Source organism: Verticillium dahliae, genomic scaffold (assembly GCF_000150675.1).
Source record: "Verticillium dahliae VdLs.17 supercont1.3 genomic scaffold, whole genome shotgun sequence".
Taxonomy (NCBI): Eukaryota; Fungi; Ascomycota; class Sordariomycetes; order Glomerellales; family Plectosphaerellaceae; genus Verticillium; species Verticillium dahliae.
In genome coordinates this window covers 1,241,962-1,259,134 of record NW_009276940.1, presented here as the reverse complement: position 1 = coordinate 1,259,134, position 17,173 = coordinate 1,241,962, and the positions used below count along the sequence as shown (strand labels likewise).

The following is a 17,173-nucleotide window of genomic DNA, read 5'->3' as shown; positions in this document are numbered from 1 at the left end:
ACAACTACCTATCCAGACACGAACAAGTACAGCGCGGTGAATGCTCCTAGCCTGCATAAGCTCGCATGGTCGCGCAATATGACGCTCCCTAAGGCATGACAACCGCCACAAGTGACGGAAGGGGACGGAAGGAAAGCCTGTTCAGGCCCAAAGGACCTGAGGCGTCATGTCGGACCGTCACAATTGCCAACTTGTGGAACAACAAACATGACGCGTTCGCCAGGCCGTTGACCAGCAGGATCTTGAGGGCACTCACTTGGCAGGTGACAGTGGATAGACATTGCTTCCAGCTGCGGCCGCCGGCCTAAGAATTCGTCACATCAACATCCGATTGTCAATGCGCGGGCCCAGGGTTCGGATCCTTGAGACAATATTCAAGCCCCAGCGCGGCTGCATTGTAGTAGAGATGGTGATGGAGCTCATCATATATTCCCAACGATACCGTTGTGGTCTCACGCTGATCACGGGAAGTGGGCGTTGCGGAATTAGGGCAGCGGGTGCTGCTCTTGTATCACAGAACCATTTTGTCATCCAACGGCATCACATGTTGGTCAGTCGAGCCGTGACCCGCCTGCCCAGCAACATACTGCTGACCAGATCAAGCAGAGCTCCGTAACATTCATTGCGTAGAAAGAATATTATGCCCAATCTCCATGCGCCCCCGTATGATGCACTCAAGTTCAGGCCGAGCCAACCCAACTCGGCATCATTGTAGCTGCATATATTGGTCCCATATACTGCTCCGGCAAGTATGCTCGACTTGGGCTTACAGGTGGCGTCGAGTCAAGAACGCATCAGTCTTCGCAGCAATATCAGGACAAGAGGACCGCAAGAAATCGAGCTTCTCCTACGATGACCATCGAAGTCAAGATGGCTGAAGCCCTCCTTCGACAGTGTCACCTCCAGTCAAGTCAGCACTCTAATAATACATTACGTGACCCCGATGGGACGGCTATTCTGATACACTCGTCAACCTCTGCTCGGCGAAGGAGGGATATGGGACTGTTCATCATGACCACAAGTCCGGTCTGTTGTGATAGGGTCGCATCGTTTTTCCTCTCTTGGACAAAGACAGCTGCCAGACGACTCCTTGCAGCTAACTCCATCGCAGATCCAGTATAGGCCATTTTGTACGTCCTGTCACCCCTCTCGCCATCAGAATGACAGCTGAACACAGATGGCGTCTGGTCTAGACTCGTCATCGATATAGGTTGGCGGCCTGGCCGGTTGCCCTGACCTAGCTTGGTGTACGCGCTCAGACAGCGGTGGCACACAGCGTCCATAGGCAGCAAAAATACCGATCATGTGTTGAATCTGGGATCTGCCAGTGTTGTCCGAAATTGGAAAGAATGCATGGCCAAAAAGCAGGCGTGCTGGCAGCAAAACTCAGGGACACTCGACCGGCACTCTCCGCCACCAGCGCCACACATTCGACGCCGGAAAGATTTTGAGGTACTGGTTGGACAGCGTGAAGTTCGGGAATCGGAAACTGATCACTTGCAAACCTTTGCGTTGGTTGGGCTGTGGTCCGTCCACTAAACTTGAGCATTTGTGCGCACTAGCAGTAGACTTTGCCAAGCTTAGCTACCAAGATAAGTGGCGAACGCATCGAGGACCGGGCCGCTTCGAGACTCAGGTCTGCATCAAGCCTGGAGGAAAAAGAAAGGGTTCACTGCCAGGAGGATTTCTCCACACCAATGGGGCCTTGAACGGGTCTGGGCGCGATGAACTGAGTTGCCGTTCCGACTCGGCCGAACACATCGTCAAAACCTCATCGGCCTTCGCACGGAAAAGAGGAATTCCAGGGTCGAGTCCCTCGGTTGTAGCTCCTTTCCAAGATCACGGCGGATGCGATGTTGTGTTCAATGACGCTAGCTGGCTCTGTATCGGTGGGTCAGTCATGTGAACCATCCAAGGAGAAAGCCGACAGGATATGATCATCACCGAAGTCAGAGTGCGGAATGAAGGACTTGATGGATGAGAAGGCTTGAGCCATTGCGATCCAACTGGTCAGCGCCAGAGTCAGTCCCAACATGGGAATAAACAGAACCGGGCAGCTATGTCTGTGTGTCGAACGAAAGACAGTGCGCTGCAGGAAATATGTCTCAGGCGAGAATCGCAAAGACACGCTTGTCTCTTTTTGACAACATGTCTGAGAACCCATGCCAAGTCGCGCCGCGCTCCTTTCATTTCCTCATGGGCTGGATCAGCGCCGCCATTCACGAGAACCCGTCACGAGACAATATCGAACCATCTCCCAATCCTCACAGGCGCAGCCTTGCTTGCCCAGCACTGTCCAGCGTAGCTATAGTCACCGCGAACCATCTCACATGTTCGCTCCAGTCGGACAAACTAAATGGTTTGCTGTTGCTAGTACTGTTTCCGGGCCTGACAAAGGGGTCAATATGCAAGATGTAGAAAATCCCCGATATGATATTGCAGCTTGATATTGGATATTCATGCGGCTGTTGGGCTGTGGGTTACCAACCAGGCTGATAATCCCACGTCCAACGAGAAACTCCAACCAATTCAACGCACACCAGGGCTACCAGTCCCTGAGGCCTGCGTATCGAAACCACCCCCTCCCTGGTTCGTTACCATCGTCAATGATCAACCACCAGCATGATAATATCGAATTCAGCAGATTACTTTGGCGAACCCCTTTTCCTCAACAGCCCTCATAGGGCTGCCACATATGGGTGGAGGCATGTCCTGGTAGAAGTGACAAATACTCTGGCTCACACGATAGGCTATCCAGGTACCGGCGGCCATGTTTGCCTAGCCACGAATTTGTGTCATGATTCGTAGCTTCATATTCTCCTGTGACTGCCTGTCTCCTGTTCGCAAGGTATCACCCTTCCCGGCTTGCTTTCCCACATGGGAGGTGGGTGAAGAAAGGTGCGCTTAACATCACCCAGATTTGCAGCTAAGGATGGAGTTCAGAGCCGGCGCCCTCTAGCGACGATCTAAGCTCAGGGGGCCCATGGCCTAAGAAGATGGGCAAATGACTTGACAGGTTTGTCGAGCACCATGCCTGACCTGAGTCAGGTGCAGGATGACTTTGGCGCACCACCAGTGTCGCCTAGTTGCGCAACTTGACACTCTCTGCACCTCACTGGGGCTTGAAGATACTCTCACGAAGCATCTGGTTGCGCCCCACGGTTGCTTCATCACAAGTGATCTGCGTGACATCGTCAGGGAGGTTACATTTTGGTTGGAGGAGCGTTTCAGCAACAACGGCAATGAAGAGACGGACTAGGCGGGCAATCCTGGATAGGAGCGGGGTTGCTGTCGCTCGGCAGTTCCATCCATCCGTCATCAGCCAAGCAAGTCTCAACTTGCCCGTGATGTGCTCACACTTTGCTGCGTCTTTGCTCATCACACCCAAGGCGTGGTGACAATACATAGCATAGCATACTGGAATAGTTCTCAGGTTGACGACCGATCGATGTCACTGATGGTTGGATTTGGCAGATGGTGGGTGCGCAACCACGTCTCCGCGCAAACCACGTGGTCGGAAGGCTTCCGGATGTGACCCTGGGCCCCTTGCGCAGCGCATCTCAACGCTGAACAGGCTGGTGTCACAGCACAGGCCTCCCTACGGTCGAGCTGCGGTTCCCTCGCCTCCCGCTCGAGGTCTGGGCTCAGTGTTCTAGCGACAAGAATTGTCGGGCGTGGGGCCATTGGACGCGAAACAAATTGAACAAGCTGCGGCCGCTACTGGAGACCTCTAGGAGACAATTGCCCATCCAGACGGGGAAGACGGGCTTGGAGATAGTTGAGACATCCTGGGGATCAGGTACTCCGCCTCGTGCAGTTCTCGGAGACGATAGCCCTGGCCAAGCCAGCCGGCTTCCGGTGGCGATGGACGACAGCCGCTCCGCCCGACTTCAGCACCAGCTCCTGTTGTCCAGGATAGCTTGTCATCATCAGGTCAGTTTTGCTGTGCGATATAGTATCAGGACCAGCCAGTTCAGGAACACCATGGGCACGGATCGCCGCCTACTGCGGATCAGCCTTTAGCCCGTCGATCGTAGTGGAATGTTCCGATCCATATCTACGGCGCGGCACCGTCGAATTGTGTTGAAGACGGAAGACATCCGATGGACCACGCCGCTTCACGATAAGATTTCAAGGCCCTACCTACCTAAGGAAGGTAACCCGTAGAAATTCCGGCGTCAGTAAATCCTCAAAGCCGGGCCAAACATGATCACCTAGTGGCCCTGGGACCCGTCAGTCCGGTCCTTTTCACGTTGCGCCTAGTATCCCGCAAGTCTCCGCCATGGAGAAACCCAATGCGCCCTGGGTCCCTATCGGACTTATCTCATGGAGGCGCTCCCACAGACGACGACAAAGGTCAAGTGAGGTTAGAGCCCCGGTAGCTCCCAAGCTAGACGCTCTCGGCGGAGCCTGTGGAGGGGACGATGGCTTCAAGACGCAAGCCACTACAAATCAGCGGCCTGGACCAGAAATCAGGGGTTTTCGGTGCAGGAGGCGGTCTCATTTCCCATCGTCATGTTCACGAAGTGCCGGATCATGTCACTAGAGCACCAGGACGAGGCGTGTGAAGTCCCAGAACCCGCGGTTGTAGCGTTGCCACCACCGCCAAAAAACCAAAGCCAGTCCCTGGCCCTGCCGCGCTATCACGCTCGCCGGCGTACTAACTAACGTAGATGCACTAAGGACAGCTGGAATGGGCCTCATCCACGAACCAGGCCGCCGCTGGGCCAGTGTTTGAGCAACGGAGCCACGTGCCTAGTTCAAACAAGTGCACTGTATACGGTAGGTAGGCAGAGCTGCTCGTACTCGTACACAACATCATGGGCTTTCCAACACTCATTTCCCCCAACACGAAACGCGCGGGCCAAGTGAGACAAACGAACCACTGGTGGCGGCAGTCGAGGAAGACTGATTAGGCAAAGGCAATGCCCATCTCGCCGGGTCGGGGACCGCTATGGACGCCATGATTGCCAGCCGGCAGGCCGCCCCTCTACCTGACTGGATGTAGATCAGGACCACTCTGTGTAGGGAGGTGTTCCGTTTCGGCCGAGTCGCTCATGTGAAGTTCGGGACTGTAGCAAGCTGAGGCGCCGAGGCGATGGCCGTTTTTGACGACCAGCTATCGTTTGGGGCGCATGCTGGGCTGGCCTGGACTACCCAACTCGGCTTGCGAGAGGTCTTTCCCGTCACCTGTGTCCACGTCTACTCACGTCTAGGCCTACCCCGAAGGGCTCTGAACGAGAGAGCTCAATGCTTCCGTAGTGGACTCAGGACAAGGTGGGGGCGTGAGCACAGTACTGGGAAAGGCCAGGTTCGTCCAAGTCTCCTACAGCGCGCCAGGCTACGACGTCGCTAGTGTGTCATGACGATGTCGAGGCCGGAAGTGACGGAGGCCGCCCTATACCGGGCGGTGTAACGCGGAGACAAACTGAAGCAAGTTGTGAGGGTGTTGGCCTAGACGTGGTTTGACTTGAATCATATTCTATCCAAATGACTCGGATGGGCCCGTCTGGAGACTGGTGGGAAACCGTGGGCGGAAGGGGAGATCATTGCATGATGAGCCGCCAAGTGGTCCCGTGGGGGAGGGCTTGACGATCACCTCCTGCGCTAAAAAAGCAGTGTTGACTCGAAAAGGGAAGAAAGGCGTCTCGTGACGCGAGAGCCCTGAAAGCTATGACACACAGACTGACGAGCTAACTCAGCGTCAACCGCGATAAGCGGCAACGTTTGCTATGAGAGGCACGGAGCGCACGACCGGTCCCTCACGCGGCCTCGGAGGCGGGCCGGTAAGCACATCGGGGCTCCCAAGCTCCGTTGTTGTCGGGATTCGCACGTAAGCTCCGAGCATCGATGATGATATCACCAAAGCCGCTGGGCGCACTGGGCGCAAGAACTGACTTGCTTGGGCCGGCTCTCTGCCTGTTCGGAACCACAGCGTCTACCTTACTGCACATACCCTAATGGGTGCCCTTTCCACAACGGACGATGACCCTGGCACAACGAACAGTGATGATGGCTACCCCCACTTGGTGATTGCTTCATGATGGCTGATTGAACAGGCCTCTTTGGCCGTGTGACGGGCTTTGCAGGGCTGCAGACGACTGGTCGACTTGGAGATGCGAGAGCGTGCCTCAGATACAGGCAGATAAGTGAGACGGGGTTGTTCCGAGATTACGCGATGGCCGGGGTCCATGAGTGCATGTTGCAGGCATGGCACCATGATCAGGAAGATGGGGGAAAAGAAACGTGTTCGCATGAGGTGGATTCCAACTGATTTGGCGATACGCTTGTCTTGGTCGCCGATAGGGTTGGACTCTGCCGAAACCTACGATAGGGTCTTGTCATTGAGAGGGTTCACTCGCCTGGCATTGTCGCGATGATGCTGGGATGGCGAGAGTTCATGATGACCTGTCAGCGGAATGATGCCACACCGAATGGCGCGAGGATTTCACAGCATGATCCGACGGCCTTTGGAAACGACTTATTCCAGGTTCCCGGACTCAGGGCTGGCCACCAGCGATCGGAGTCCTACGCTGTGAAAGGTCGATTCGAGCGCAAGATCGGAGATCTGGCACACACATACACACACACACACACACACACCCCTCCATTCTCACTGCCGCTCACCACCATCTCTGAGAAAAGTCTCCGCACAAACCGGGTTATCACGGCTTTCTTGCCACGACCGGGGCGGCGAAAGGATGCGGGCGCAGCTCATGCGAGATCGCAAGCTCTGCAGAGTTGGGCAGTACGGTGACGATGTTAATACCTCAACGGGGCGTCAACATTGACGAGACGATGTCGGCCACATGCAGCTTATCGGCACAAGCAAGCAAGCGGCGCGTTCTCGAAGGAGATACACCTTTTTTTTTCCCCAGTCACTTGTCTGCCATGCTCCTGCCGACTGAAGATGCGACGCAGGCGAGACTGGGCGAAGACAGGGTCAAGTATAGGTAAGGTGCAGCAAGTATACTGAGGCGATGAGTCAACCGAGTTGACAAGTGACGGCGAAGGGGCCAAGTCTGGTCTGCTCTCGCTTTTGGAGAGAGAGAAAAAGCAACGGCAACGGGGGCTGCGATTGGAGCGTCAGCATGGGCACCGGTCTCGCGTCTCGATTGCAGGGGTTCTCGTGGAGAATGACGGGGCTGCTCAACTGCGGGCTCTGCTTGCTCTCAGAGGGCAAGTGACTGTTGGACCAGATGGACGGATGATTTGTGAGTGATGCTTGCAGCGAGGGTTTTCCTCCGACCATCGACCCAATCTCGAGCTGCAGCGCGTCTTGCATGAACCTGCTGTGGGTAGAGCGGGCGGCGAGCAAGATGCTGCACGCTTCTACCGGGGAACATGGGGGGCCTGGGCAGAACCGACATTGGAGGGAGCAAGACTGACGAGGGAAAGCAAAGTTGATATGTGAGAGAAGCCGAAACGGGAAGAAAAGGCGTGACAAGAAAAAAAAGTTTTCGCCTGTCAGGTCAGAGACGGACAAGGGCCTTGTCTTCATGGTTGGACGGGGACAACCGGATGGACGGATGATCGAACACCAGACCCCAGGGTGACATCGCTCGATGCCGCCGAAACGCCCTGGTCCAGATACCCATGACCGCTCTCGTCCGGTGAGAGTTGTGATTCTCGGCGGTCGACGGAGTGTGAGTTCAGGTACAGACAGGGCATGGCCGGGGCTGTCCCCCCTTCAGGGCCGCAGTGGAAGCGACAGCAACAGCGGCAGCGGGAGCAAGCCCCCGTGTTCCGGGACGGCACAGCACGATGTGACAGCTGACAGTGAGGTACATGTAGATAGCAATTCCCTTGCCAAATACCAAGGTACTAACTATGGGTGAGGTGGGACGGGAACGAAGGTCCCCTTTTAGGTCATCACCAACGACGTCTCGTCTGGCAAGCCTCATTCATCCTTCTTGCGCCTACGCTTACGTAGATATGGCCAGACTCGATCAGTAAACACATGCGCGACGCCGCCGCCTGTTGGTGGCATTGACATGAGCCACGCGACAACCTGAAGGCGGCACGGACAACGGCCAACAGCCAAGGGCCAAGGGCCATGAGAAAACGTGACAGGTGAGATGTTTTGGCCGTGCCAGGCCATTCCACGAGCTTCCATGCCACTCACTTGCAGTTCCGTTCCCCCAGTCAATCGCCAGTGGAGGTGGAGGAAGAACAAAAAAGGACGCGAAGTAGAAAAAGCAACGCCAGAACAATGAAGGAGGATGAATGCACGCAACTGAATAGGCACCACGTATGTACCTCGTCGAGCGACACTGTGTGTCTTGGACATCGGCATATGGGCGCCCACGTCGCATTGCTTTTCCCAGCAGACAGGTCAGAGGGAATACGGAGTGCCTGCGAGATCGTCCACCACGCATCACCTTAGGGGCTTGGCTCGCAATCTTTCGTCCTCTGTCCATGTGTCTGGTCAGTGGGTTCGTATCCTTTCTCTTTCCTCAGCGTGTCTCTGTCACATTTTCCCGCCTTCCGGTCATTTATCAAGTGCAGGTAGACAGTCAAATTCATCATCGGTCTCGCCATCGACACACCCCCCCTCTCGGCTTCCCCCCACCTGCGACCAGCAATTGTGGAGGGTAGAGGGGAGAGGGGGGAGGGGGGAGGGGGGAGGGGGGCCAGAAAAGAAAAGGGTCGCCAAACCCTCGCGATATGGGCCCTCAGGACCGGGGGTTGTCGAGAGTTGCGACCTTTGTAGAGGTACATGGCTACAATTCCACGTCCCGATGCGGTGGCCCAGTGGTCCTTTGGGGAGATCGACAGTCTTGAATTTCGAGGTGCCGGATCACGACCAGGGGGGGTTCCTGGTGGTCAACAAAAAGTCTGAGGTTGCATCACGTGGGGGCTTGTCAATGTCTTGCCCCAAGGCGGTGGTTCCGGGAACATTGTTGGACGAGACTGACGATCACCAATATCTAACCTCTTAGGAGAGGGTAATATGTGACAAGGCGAGCAGCCTGATATAGTCCGGGTTAGGAGTCAAGCGAGGTTGCTGAAGGGCCGATTTCTGGATCATATGTTTTGAGGCTTTCGTCTTCATGTGATATTGTACGGGGTGGGACATACGGGGAGGATTATCAGCCCAACGAGATGAGCTATTCAACCGAATACAGCGGTGTTCTGTTGCTATAGGTCGTGTCTCTTACAATTAGCTGGGAGAAATGAAGACAGACTGCTGCCTGACGTGTCATGCCATCTTGTTGTGGCCATTTGAAATGAGCGAGACACACGAAGTGCCCCTTTTCCCCATGGCACTGAGACTGTGAGAAGGAGAGCGAGACATGGTCGCCGCCGTTGGCTCTAATGATGGTCATAGTGACAGACAGGCAGCCCTTGATCCGGCGGTCTCCAGGTCAAGCTCAAGCCCATCGTGTCTGCCTTGAAGACTGACTCGAGCCTGGCGGCGACACCGACATCCGAGGCATCGTGCCGTAGAACAGAGTTCGACTCCAGTGTCGGTGTAAACAAGGCTGGGCTTGAGAGGCCGAGATAGTCACGAAAAGAACTGAGTTTTCATCGACGTTGACGTCGCGGAACATCTGCCGTGATATCGTCTTCCCGTTTTCCAATCTCAATATACTTTCAAGTCTCGAGGGCAATATGCCGTCCAGCAACATAGCCTCAGGGAGAGACGCCCTAGTAGCCGAGCCGTGAACGACATCACCTTCCGACAAAGCCTTGAAACCCGACATCGAAAATCGGACCTTGCATACCGTAAACGATACCGAGCGAGCAGCCAGTCGAGCTCAACCCCTTTAATCAGGAATGGCACGAGGGCGGTCACATCCACCATCTTCTGCCGGCTTCCTGTGATCTTGATACCAAGTCGAGGTCGATCAGAAAACCAACACGTTTCGGACAGGATTGCTGGCCGAGGATGAGGGCCCCCTAAGCTCGGCGTCAGAGAGATATGCAAGATACTAGATGTTGTTGTAGGAGCTGCTGCTCGTCATACGGCCGCTCTATATATATGGATGCTCAGTTGCATGGTCTGCCATGGCATCCATCGGCTGTCAATCCCAATGCAATCCTCTACAAGATGCTAGGCGTAGATGGTTAAGAAGGACACGCGTACCCTCGTGAGGAGACTGGCATGATCCTCAGACAAAAGTCGGGCTATCTACGAAAGCCGGCGGTAGCAGAGCTGTGCTCCTAAGAAATGATAATCATGTTCATCGACCTCAATCGACTCCTCGATGCCCAAAGTGAGGCTCTGCTCGAGCATCTAGGAACCATGCCAATATCCTCCCAGGCTGCGCGAGACAGTTGTTCTGAAGGCGGGCTGCTCTTCTCTCCTCCTCCGAAGGGGTCAATACCTTTGGTCGTCGCAAACTAGGTCTTCCCAGTGACTCTTGAAAGATGTTGAGCATCGCTAGCAAACCTCAAATGTCCGTTCAAGGACCTGCAAATCTCCAAGAGAAGGAAAACGGTATACATCCGTCGCAGAAAGACATGACAAGTGCACATGAGCTCCAGACTCACCCGCAGCTGCCAGATTTCCGTGACTTGTGTCCTATCTATCTGCGGTGTCATTGCAGGAGAGTCTGAGATATTCTAGGAGAAGACGAAAAGCCCAGCCCGCGTCATGGTCCAGTACGTGCTTAGTCTCTTATGCTACCTACCAGTGCCTAATATCGGCGAAAGGTATTTGGGAAGGTCGAGGACGAACGAGTATACGATTCGCTCTCGTGCATGAGTGTGGTAGACAGCAAGAGCAGTGAGACCTGGCACCACCCACGAAAGAGGGATTGAAGACGACACATAGAGCTACAATGAACGCGCGAGAAGGCATGCTAAATAATGATATAGTGGACCGTTTAGACTGGATTCATGAAAAGAGATGAGAGTAAAATAAGCATGATCTGATATTCACAGCTAGAGAAGCAGCGTTAAGACGTTTCTGTATTGTGGCCACTTGTCGTTCACTTATTGCCATACTAAAAAACAACGACGTTTTCAATTGGGCCAAATCAATATCTACCGAGTGTCAACAGTGCATCTCGTCCCACTGAGAATGTCGTGCCAACAGAGGGAAACAAGTTCACAGGTACAAAGAGGAGACGCGGGAAAGATATTCCACTTAAACTCGTCCTAGGCTCTCCGTCTACCGCATGGCATTTCGAGCACTGTCGAGAATACGGCCATCCATGAATTATGAACTTGCACTTGTCATGGGCACACTCTCCGAAGACAATGATACTCCCGTGAGCTTGGCATGGCATCCGAGAATGGTCGACATTGAATCCTGGAGCAATAGGACGCGCATGTGTCGCAACCTTGAAGCTGGGAGGCAAACAAACCGTGTGAACGAAACAAAGGGAGCTGTGCTGGCGGCTACGGCACGCTTTGGGCAGAGAGACCACCAAGGAATGCCCCTGATGGTGCACTTCTGTACGAGATCCTCGTTAGGTTGCCGTCTTCCCCTAGCATTTTGTGTCAGTCATGGTTCATCAAGACACAAATCCACAGGCAACAGGCGACAAGAAACAGGAAAAGGCCGCTAGGGCTGAACCAAACCTGCGGACGTCACCTCAGACGGGTCACAACCTGGTGACCCCTCGGCGCATGCCATGCTGGTTTCATACTTGATGGCGATCCAGTGTCACTCTTGTCGGCACTTTATCGATCGCAACAGCTTGGCACCGTCACTCATGTCACGCGAGTCCCAAGTCCACCAAATACCATCAATGAAGCGAACGTCTGTCTGTCTGAGCAAGCAAGCCTTGACTGCATCATGTGCTCTCGACTCTCGAGCGACGATGGCCCCTGTGGCGTCGATTCACCGGATTGAGGTCCATCACAACTAGGAAAACAAAAAGCAAAACCGTCATCGCAATGACGAGAGTGTCTACCACACTCATTTTCTTTTTCGTTAGTCGTATCCGGGGCGAGTTGATGCCGCCCTTTTGTTCCGTTGTTGAAGGCTAACCAGCCATCGTCTCTGTAAGGATACGTATCCCCGTCCCATCGTACTGTATGCCGAATATATGTTCTCGAACCCCATTCATGCCGCGACAGGGTCAGCTGTGACCTCACCCGACATATGGGCTTCCGTCTCGTTGCTCGTAAGACCCTTGCGGATTGCTAGGACGTTATCGACAATGACCGCATCTATGCCCTCCTTGACTTGGCGCTACAGCACAATCAGCATCCGATATTCGCCACGCCCAACGCACTGAAATGAACTAACCTGGACCAGGATCGAATCGTTATTCAAGGCACCATAGCTCACACAAAGAAGACCGCTTTCCTTAACCACCTTGACCAGACGTGGGCTGTTGACAAACGGCTCTGCGGTGCTGACAATGCCAATCAGGTTCCAGCGACTGGCAAACCGAACGGCCTCCTGTAAGGAAGAGGCGCGCACGTCGCCCACGGGAGAGGCTCCCGCATCTGTCAAGAACATGATGGGAATGGAGGGTTGTTTGAAGCTGAGACAGAGGCAAATGTCCGGGTTGAAAGAGCTGAAAATGATCTGCCTATTCTCCGCGAGGTCGTAGACCTTTGACAGGACCGTGTCGCAGAAGGAGTTGAGCTCGACTGCGTAAGTGTCCATGTCGTGCTCTTCGCTCTCGTGAAGCATGGGGTACTTCATCTCAATGTTGAAGCCAATGTGTCCAGGCAGTTGGCAGAAAAGATCCTCCAACGTCGCGAAGGGCGCTTGAATGAAGTTCCCACGCGAGTTGGCTTTGTATCCCTTCTCCTTGAAATCACGGGTATGCTTCATGCGCTCATCCAGAACCGTGTTTTGCTCGCCCACAAAGCCCATAGATTGTGACCGTTGCCGGGGCCCAGGCCCATTGCCGTGAACACGCATCTTCTGAATCGACTCATGAACCAGCTCGTGGACGTTGTGGCGCTTGGCGTCGGGGTTGATGTGGAGGAATTGCTCAAGCGTCAGGGTATGGACTGGCGCGTCAATACCCGTTTCACTGACGAGGAAGTCATGGTAGATGACAGGGACGTGGTCCTTGGTCAGTTGTACGTCAAACTCAACATAGTTTGCTCCAAGATTAGCAGCCGCAATGAACGAAGGGACTGTGTTCTCGCCTAGCTGAAGGGACTTGTTGGACGTCAGGTTCTTGCCGAGTCCTCGATGGCCGATCACCATTGTCGATGTCAGTTTTTTCCAATAGGTTTGATGAGAGTTGATCTCCATGTTGGGATGAGAGAAGGGCGTCACAACGAGAAAGTTAAAGTTGACCGTGCCAATGACCTCCAGATTGGCTCCCATGATGGGCACGCAGACATCGCCCTGCAGGTTCATCCTCTTGAGGCCGATCGTCGGCTTGATGGAGGACAGAAGGGCCACGGCTCGTCCGATTTTGTTCTTCTCATTCCCCGAGTACGTGGGAACAATGTCGAACATGAGCTTGACCTTGGTGACGTCGCCTGCCATGAACACAATGGGCTCGGTGCTGATGTTCTCATGCACAGGCAAATCAATGATGGTCGGCTCGCCGGTCGCGCCACTTGCCGAGACCACAATAGATAGAGCCGTGTCCAGTTGTGTCAGGTGAGCCTCGTTAAGGGGCACGCGCTCAAGCTTGACGGCGTCAACATTTTTGCGCATGTCCATCGAGCCCAGACTGACCAAGACCAAACTCTCATTGGTCAGGTAGCGGTGCCCGAATGTCTTCACGGGTTCAGCTGGGCGAGCCGCGCCGTTGGACTTGCGTCCATCGATGGAGGATAACTCTGGAGAAGACGGCCGACTCCCGCCATTCGGGCTTTCGCTGATGGGCTTCAAAGAAGGACTCGGGGCATCGAGATTCTCCGGAGCGCTGGCCGCGAGCAGCCTAGCAATGTCTAGGTGTCCCCTCAGCGCAGCATGCTCTTTGGCAGTCCAGCCAGATGAATCGGGCTTGGTGATTTTCGCGCCAGCATCGATCAGAAGCTGGACCATTGCTAGATGACCATCAACAGCAGCTACATGGAGCGGCGTCCAATTGTATGTGCTCTCCATGATCTCTGTGTCGGCCTTCTGCTCGCTGGTTCCCTTGAGGAGGACTTTTGCGCAGTCATCGTGGCCGAAGCGCGCAGCGAGATGGAGCGCCGTCTCGCCAGTCTTGTCGCGCCAGTTGATGTCGACACCAGCCTCCACAAGCATCTCGACGATGACTTTGTAGTTGAACTTGGTGGCGAGGGCTAGTACCGCGCCAGACTTTGCGACTTTCTTCCTCATTTCTGTCTTGTTCTCGTGGACGCCCTGCCAGTCTTCGCCTTGCAAGAGAGCTTTCGTTGTGAGAGGGTGGCCGCCAATGACGCTGAGGTGCAACGGTGCGTAGCCTTCCTTATCCTGCCACTTCTCTGCATCTATGCCGTCCTCGACATTGAACTGTCCCCATTCTTGCATCTTTGCCATGATGATTTGGCACACAACAACAAAGCCATATTGCGCAGCATAGTGTAGCGGAAGACGGCCGAAAGAGTCCTTGAGGATGAGTCCTGCCTGCTGCTCTGGCGATAAGTGGTCAAGGAGGAAAATGAGGAGCTGCACGGCCTCGTCGTCCTTGTGCAGAAGTTGAGTTTCATTCTCGTTCAGAACCCTGGTAAGGCTCGAAGGCGAGACAGCTGGCTGTATATACTGAGAGGTAAAATGCGTGCCGACAGGGAACGGATATGCCGTAGGCTCCTGTGAGGGTGACGGCACCTTGGCGCGGCCAATGTGGATGACCAGCCGGTGGATGCAGGTGCGGCCGTTGATGTCATCAGGCTCCTGCAGAGTGCGCACCTGCTTCAGCAGGTAGGCGATGCTAGTCCTGGACCGCGCCGAGACTGAGCGCTGCAGGAGGTTGAGCATGAGGCTCTGGGACGAGGAGTCGGCCGCCACCTTGCCTTCCTCAAGGGTTTTCTGCAGCACTTCGACGTTGTCGCTCCGAATGGCGTGATCGAGGTTGTCGAGGAGGGCTTGGGGCAGCGTCAGCATGGCTTTCGCAGAGGCTCGACCCAACGACCGAGTCGAGCGGTCAGACCTGGAATCATCAAGGGACAGGGTCTGGGCCTCTGAGAGGACAGACAGCCATTTGTTAATTTCGCTCAGGAGCCGCATGGCGTGGCCGTCTTTGGCGAAGGGGAGAACGTCGACCTTGGTAGAGAGATAGCGGTGCTGGGTGGTTGTGTCCGGGACCTTCTTGTCGAGCTTCTTGGTGATCTTAACGAAGCCTCTGCGGTTAATCTCACCAAACCAGACGAGGTTCCTGAGCTGCGTGCGAAGGTCAATCAGGGCGCCCATGAGTTCGCTGATCTCATCCTCGTCGAGAGTGGACACGACGTCGGGAACCCGGCCATATCTGTCGTGCAGCAGATTCAGACGGCGAACGGCATCGCCGAATTTCTTGTTGTAAAAAAAGTCGACATCTTCCAGGTTGCGGTCCAGTTCATAAAAGAATCCTGGATTCGACAGTTAGGGGAGGGGCTCGGCCCTGGCGAAGGAACCAAATGAAGCCCTACCTGCAAGATCAACCTCCTGGCCGGACTTGGCCCGTTCGGCGGCGCCTTTGATGAGTTTCTTGAGGCCCTTGTAATTGATGTAGTAGGCTGCCCATTCAGGCACCTGATTCCGGGGGAGGCTGGAGCTGCGTCAGAAGGGCCTTCAGAAGAAAGAGGAGGGGAGATCCGCCACAGGGGGCTGTTGAGTGAGGCGGCCAAGACAAGTGGGCGCATGTCCATCAACTCACTTCCTGCCGAACTTCATGATCAAGGGCCGACCCGGTCGTTCTTGCCGGGTGATAGAGAAGCGTGACCAGTCCGAATAAGTTGCTGGTGTCAAAGATGATGTCCAGAGGAATGGAGATGAAAACTAGGCTAATGAAAAAAAACAAGGGAAAAGACAAATGAGTCCTGGTAGACCGTTAGCAACCTGTCCGCTGCCCTCCTGATGCGTCTTGATGATTGATAGGTAGACGTGAGAAAGGTGAACAACAGTGTTCAAGAGGACAGAATATCAATGCTTGCGCAGGTTGCTGTGGAGGTGGTCCGTGGCAGGAGCAAGTGCCGGCGGCGGCGCGTTTGCGGAAGGGGAGGATCGAGGCTGGAGGTCAACCGACCTTGTTGTGGAGCCTGCAGGGAATATGCGAGGACCAGGTCCAAGGTCCAGGTCTGGGTCGAGGTCTAAGAGAGGCGAGACAATGAACTCAATCCTGACAGACGAGGTTCAGAGTCGGTGAGCCAAAGGCAGCTGATCGTGAGATGAGGGAGGCGTAAAAAGGGGAAGGCGCGGAAACTCATTCAATATTTGGGTCTCGTGACCTCTGGCCTGGGTCGTGCTCAAAGGGAGCCGTGGTGGTAACTGGGCATGAGATCATGTGCCATTTCTCATTCTCGTGAACGCCAAACTTGGCCCCCCCCGGTCCTAAATCGAACCGAGTCAGGAGTGGAGGATGTGCTCGTGGGGTTCAAGGGTTGCCACCCCGGACCTAGCCAAGGTAGTCTCCGCAGAATCCGAGTCCAGCGACCAAACGTTCCTGTTCTTTTTGGTCCTCGGTTGCTAGAGCTGAGGCTGGTAAGGCGCAGGCCACGGCAAGGGGAGAGTGGGAGGGACACGGGATGTGTAGTGTCGTCTGACGTCGAGGTTGAGGTTGTGTAAGGTACTGAAAGGATGGATTGACCTGTAGGGTGGGTGTGACAGCAGGACAAGCGTGTGAACGTCTAAAGCAATGACAGGCGGTGGTTATCAACGACTACTTATTAAGGGTCCAGAGCTGCTACAGAGGTTCTCCTGGAGACGAACTCTAGTGAGGGCGGTCGCTGTGCTTGCCATCTGAGGACCGAATCAGTGAAGGCAGCGACCCCCCCGAGCCTCTCGGAGCTGGACGTTGGCGGGGACAGGGCCCCCTAAGGTTCTAAAGTCGGCCCAGGGCGTCTCTCTACGGCCCCCACGGGCTCGGTCGGCTGACCAGTCAATGTGCCAGGCTCACCTCGCGTGCATTCCCTTCGCCTCCTGGTTGGCGCCGCTGACGAAACTCGGCCCACTTCACGAACAGGCTTTGCAGCGTACCGTCTTCCACCGCCAGTGATGTGCACACTCCGCCGTCGACCTAGCTCACCGTATCTGAGATCCGGGAACGTGGAAGCTTCACATAATCCGTTGCCCCCTCATCACTACTCACATACATGAGGTGTTGGTCAACTGAAGGCAAAAAGACGTGCCTCACAA

General features: G+C 54.9%; 2 protein-coding genes across 2 annotated transcripts; one reads left to right on the top strand and one right to left on the bottom strand.

The window, feature by feature from the left end:
* Positions 1-465: 465 nt before the first annotated feature.
* VDAG_02026 (uncharacterized protein) lies at positions 466-1,906 on the top strand (the record flags this gene model as incomplete). Its single annotated transcript, XM_009658055.1, has 3 exons — positions 466-1,026; positions 1,097-1,130; positions 1,329-1,906. The coding sequence occupies exons 1-3, from the start codon at positions 871-873 to the stop codon at positions 1,904-1,906; spliced, it is 768 nt and encodes a 255-aa protein (XP_009656350.1). The 5' UTR covers positions 466-870.
* Positions 1,907-11,079: 9,173 nt separating this feature from the next.
* On the bottom strand, positions 11,080-15,911 carry VDAG_02025 (glycerophosphodiester phosphodiesterase GDE1). The gene is made up of 4 exons (XM_009658054.1): positions 15,696-15,911; positions 15,469-15,587; positions 12,206-15,408; positions 11,080-12,148 (listed from the first exon to the last, which is right to left on the bottom strand). Exons 1-4 carry the CDS (start codon positions 15,710-15,712, stop codon positions 12,020-12,022), a joined length of 3,468 nt encoding a protein of 1,155 aa, XP_009656349.1. The 5' UTR covers positions 15,713-15,911; the 3' UTR covers positions 11,080-12,019.
* Between the last annotated feature and the right edge of the window lie 1,262 nt (positions 15,912-17,173).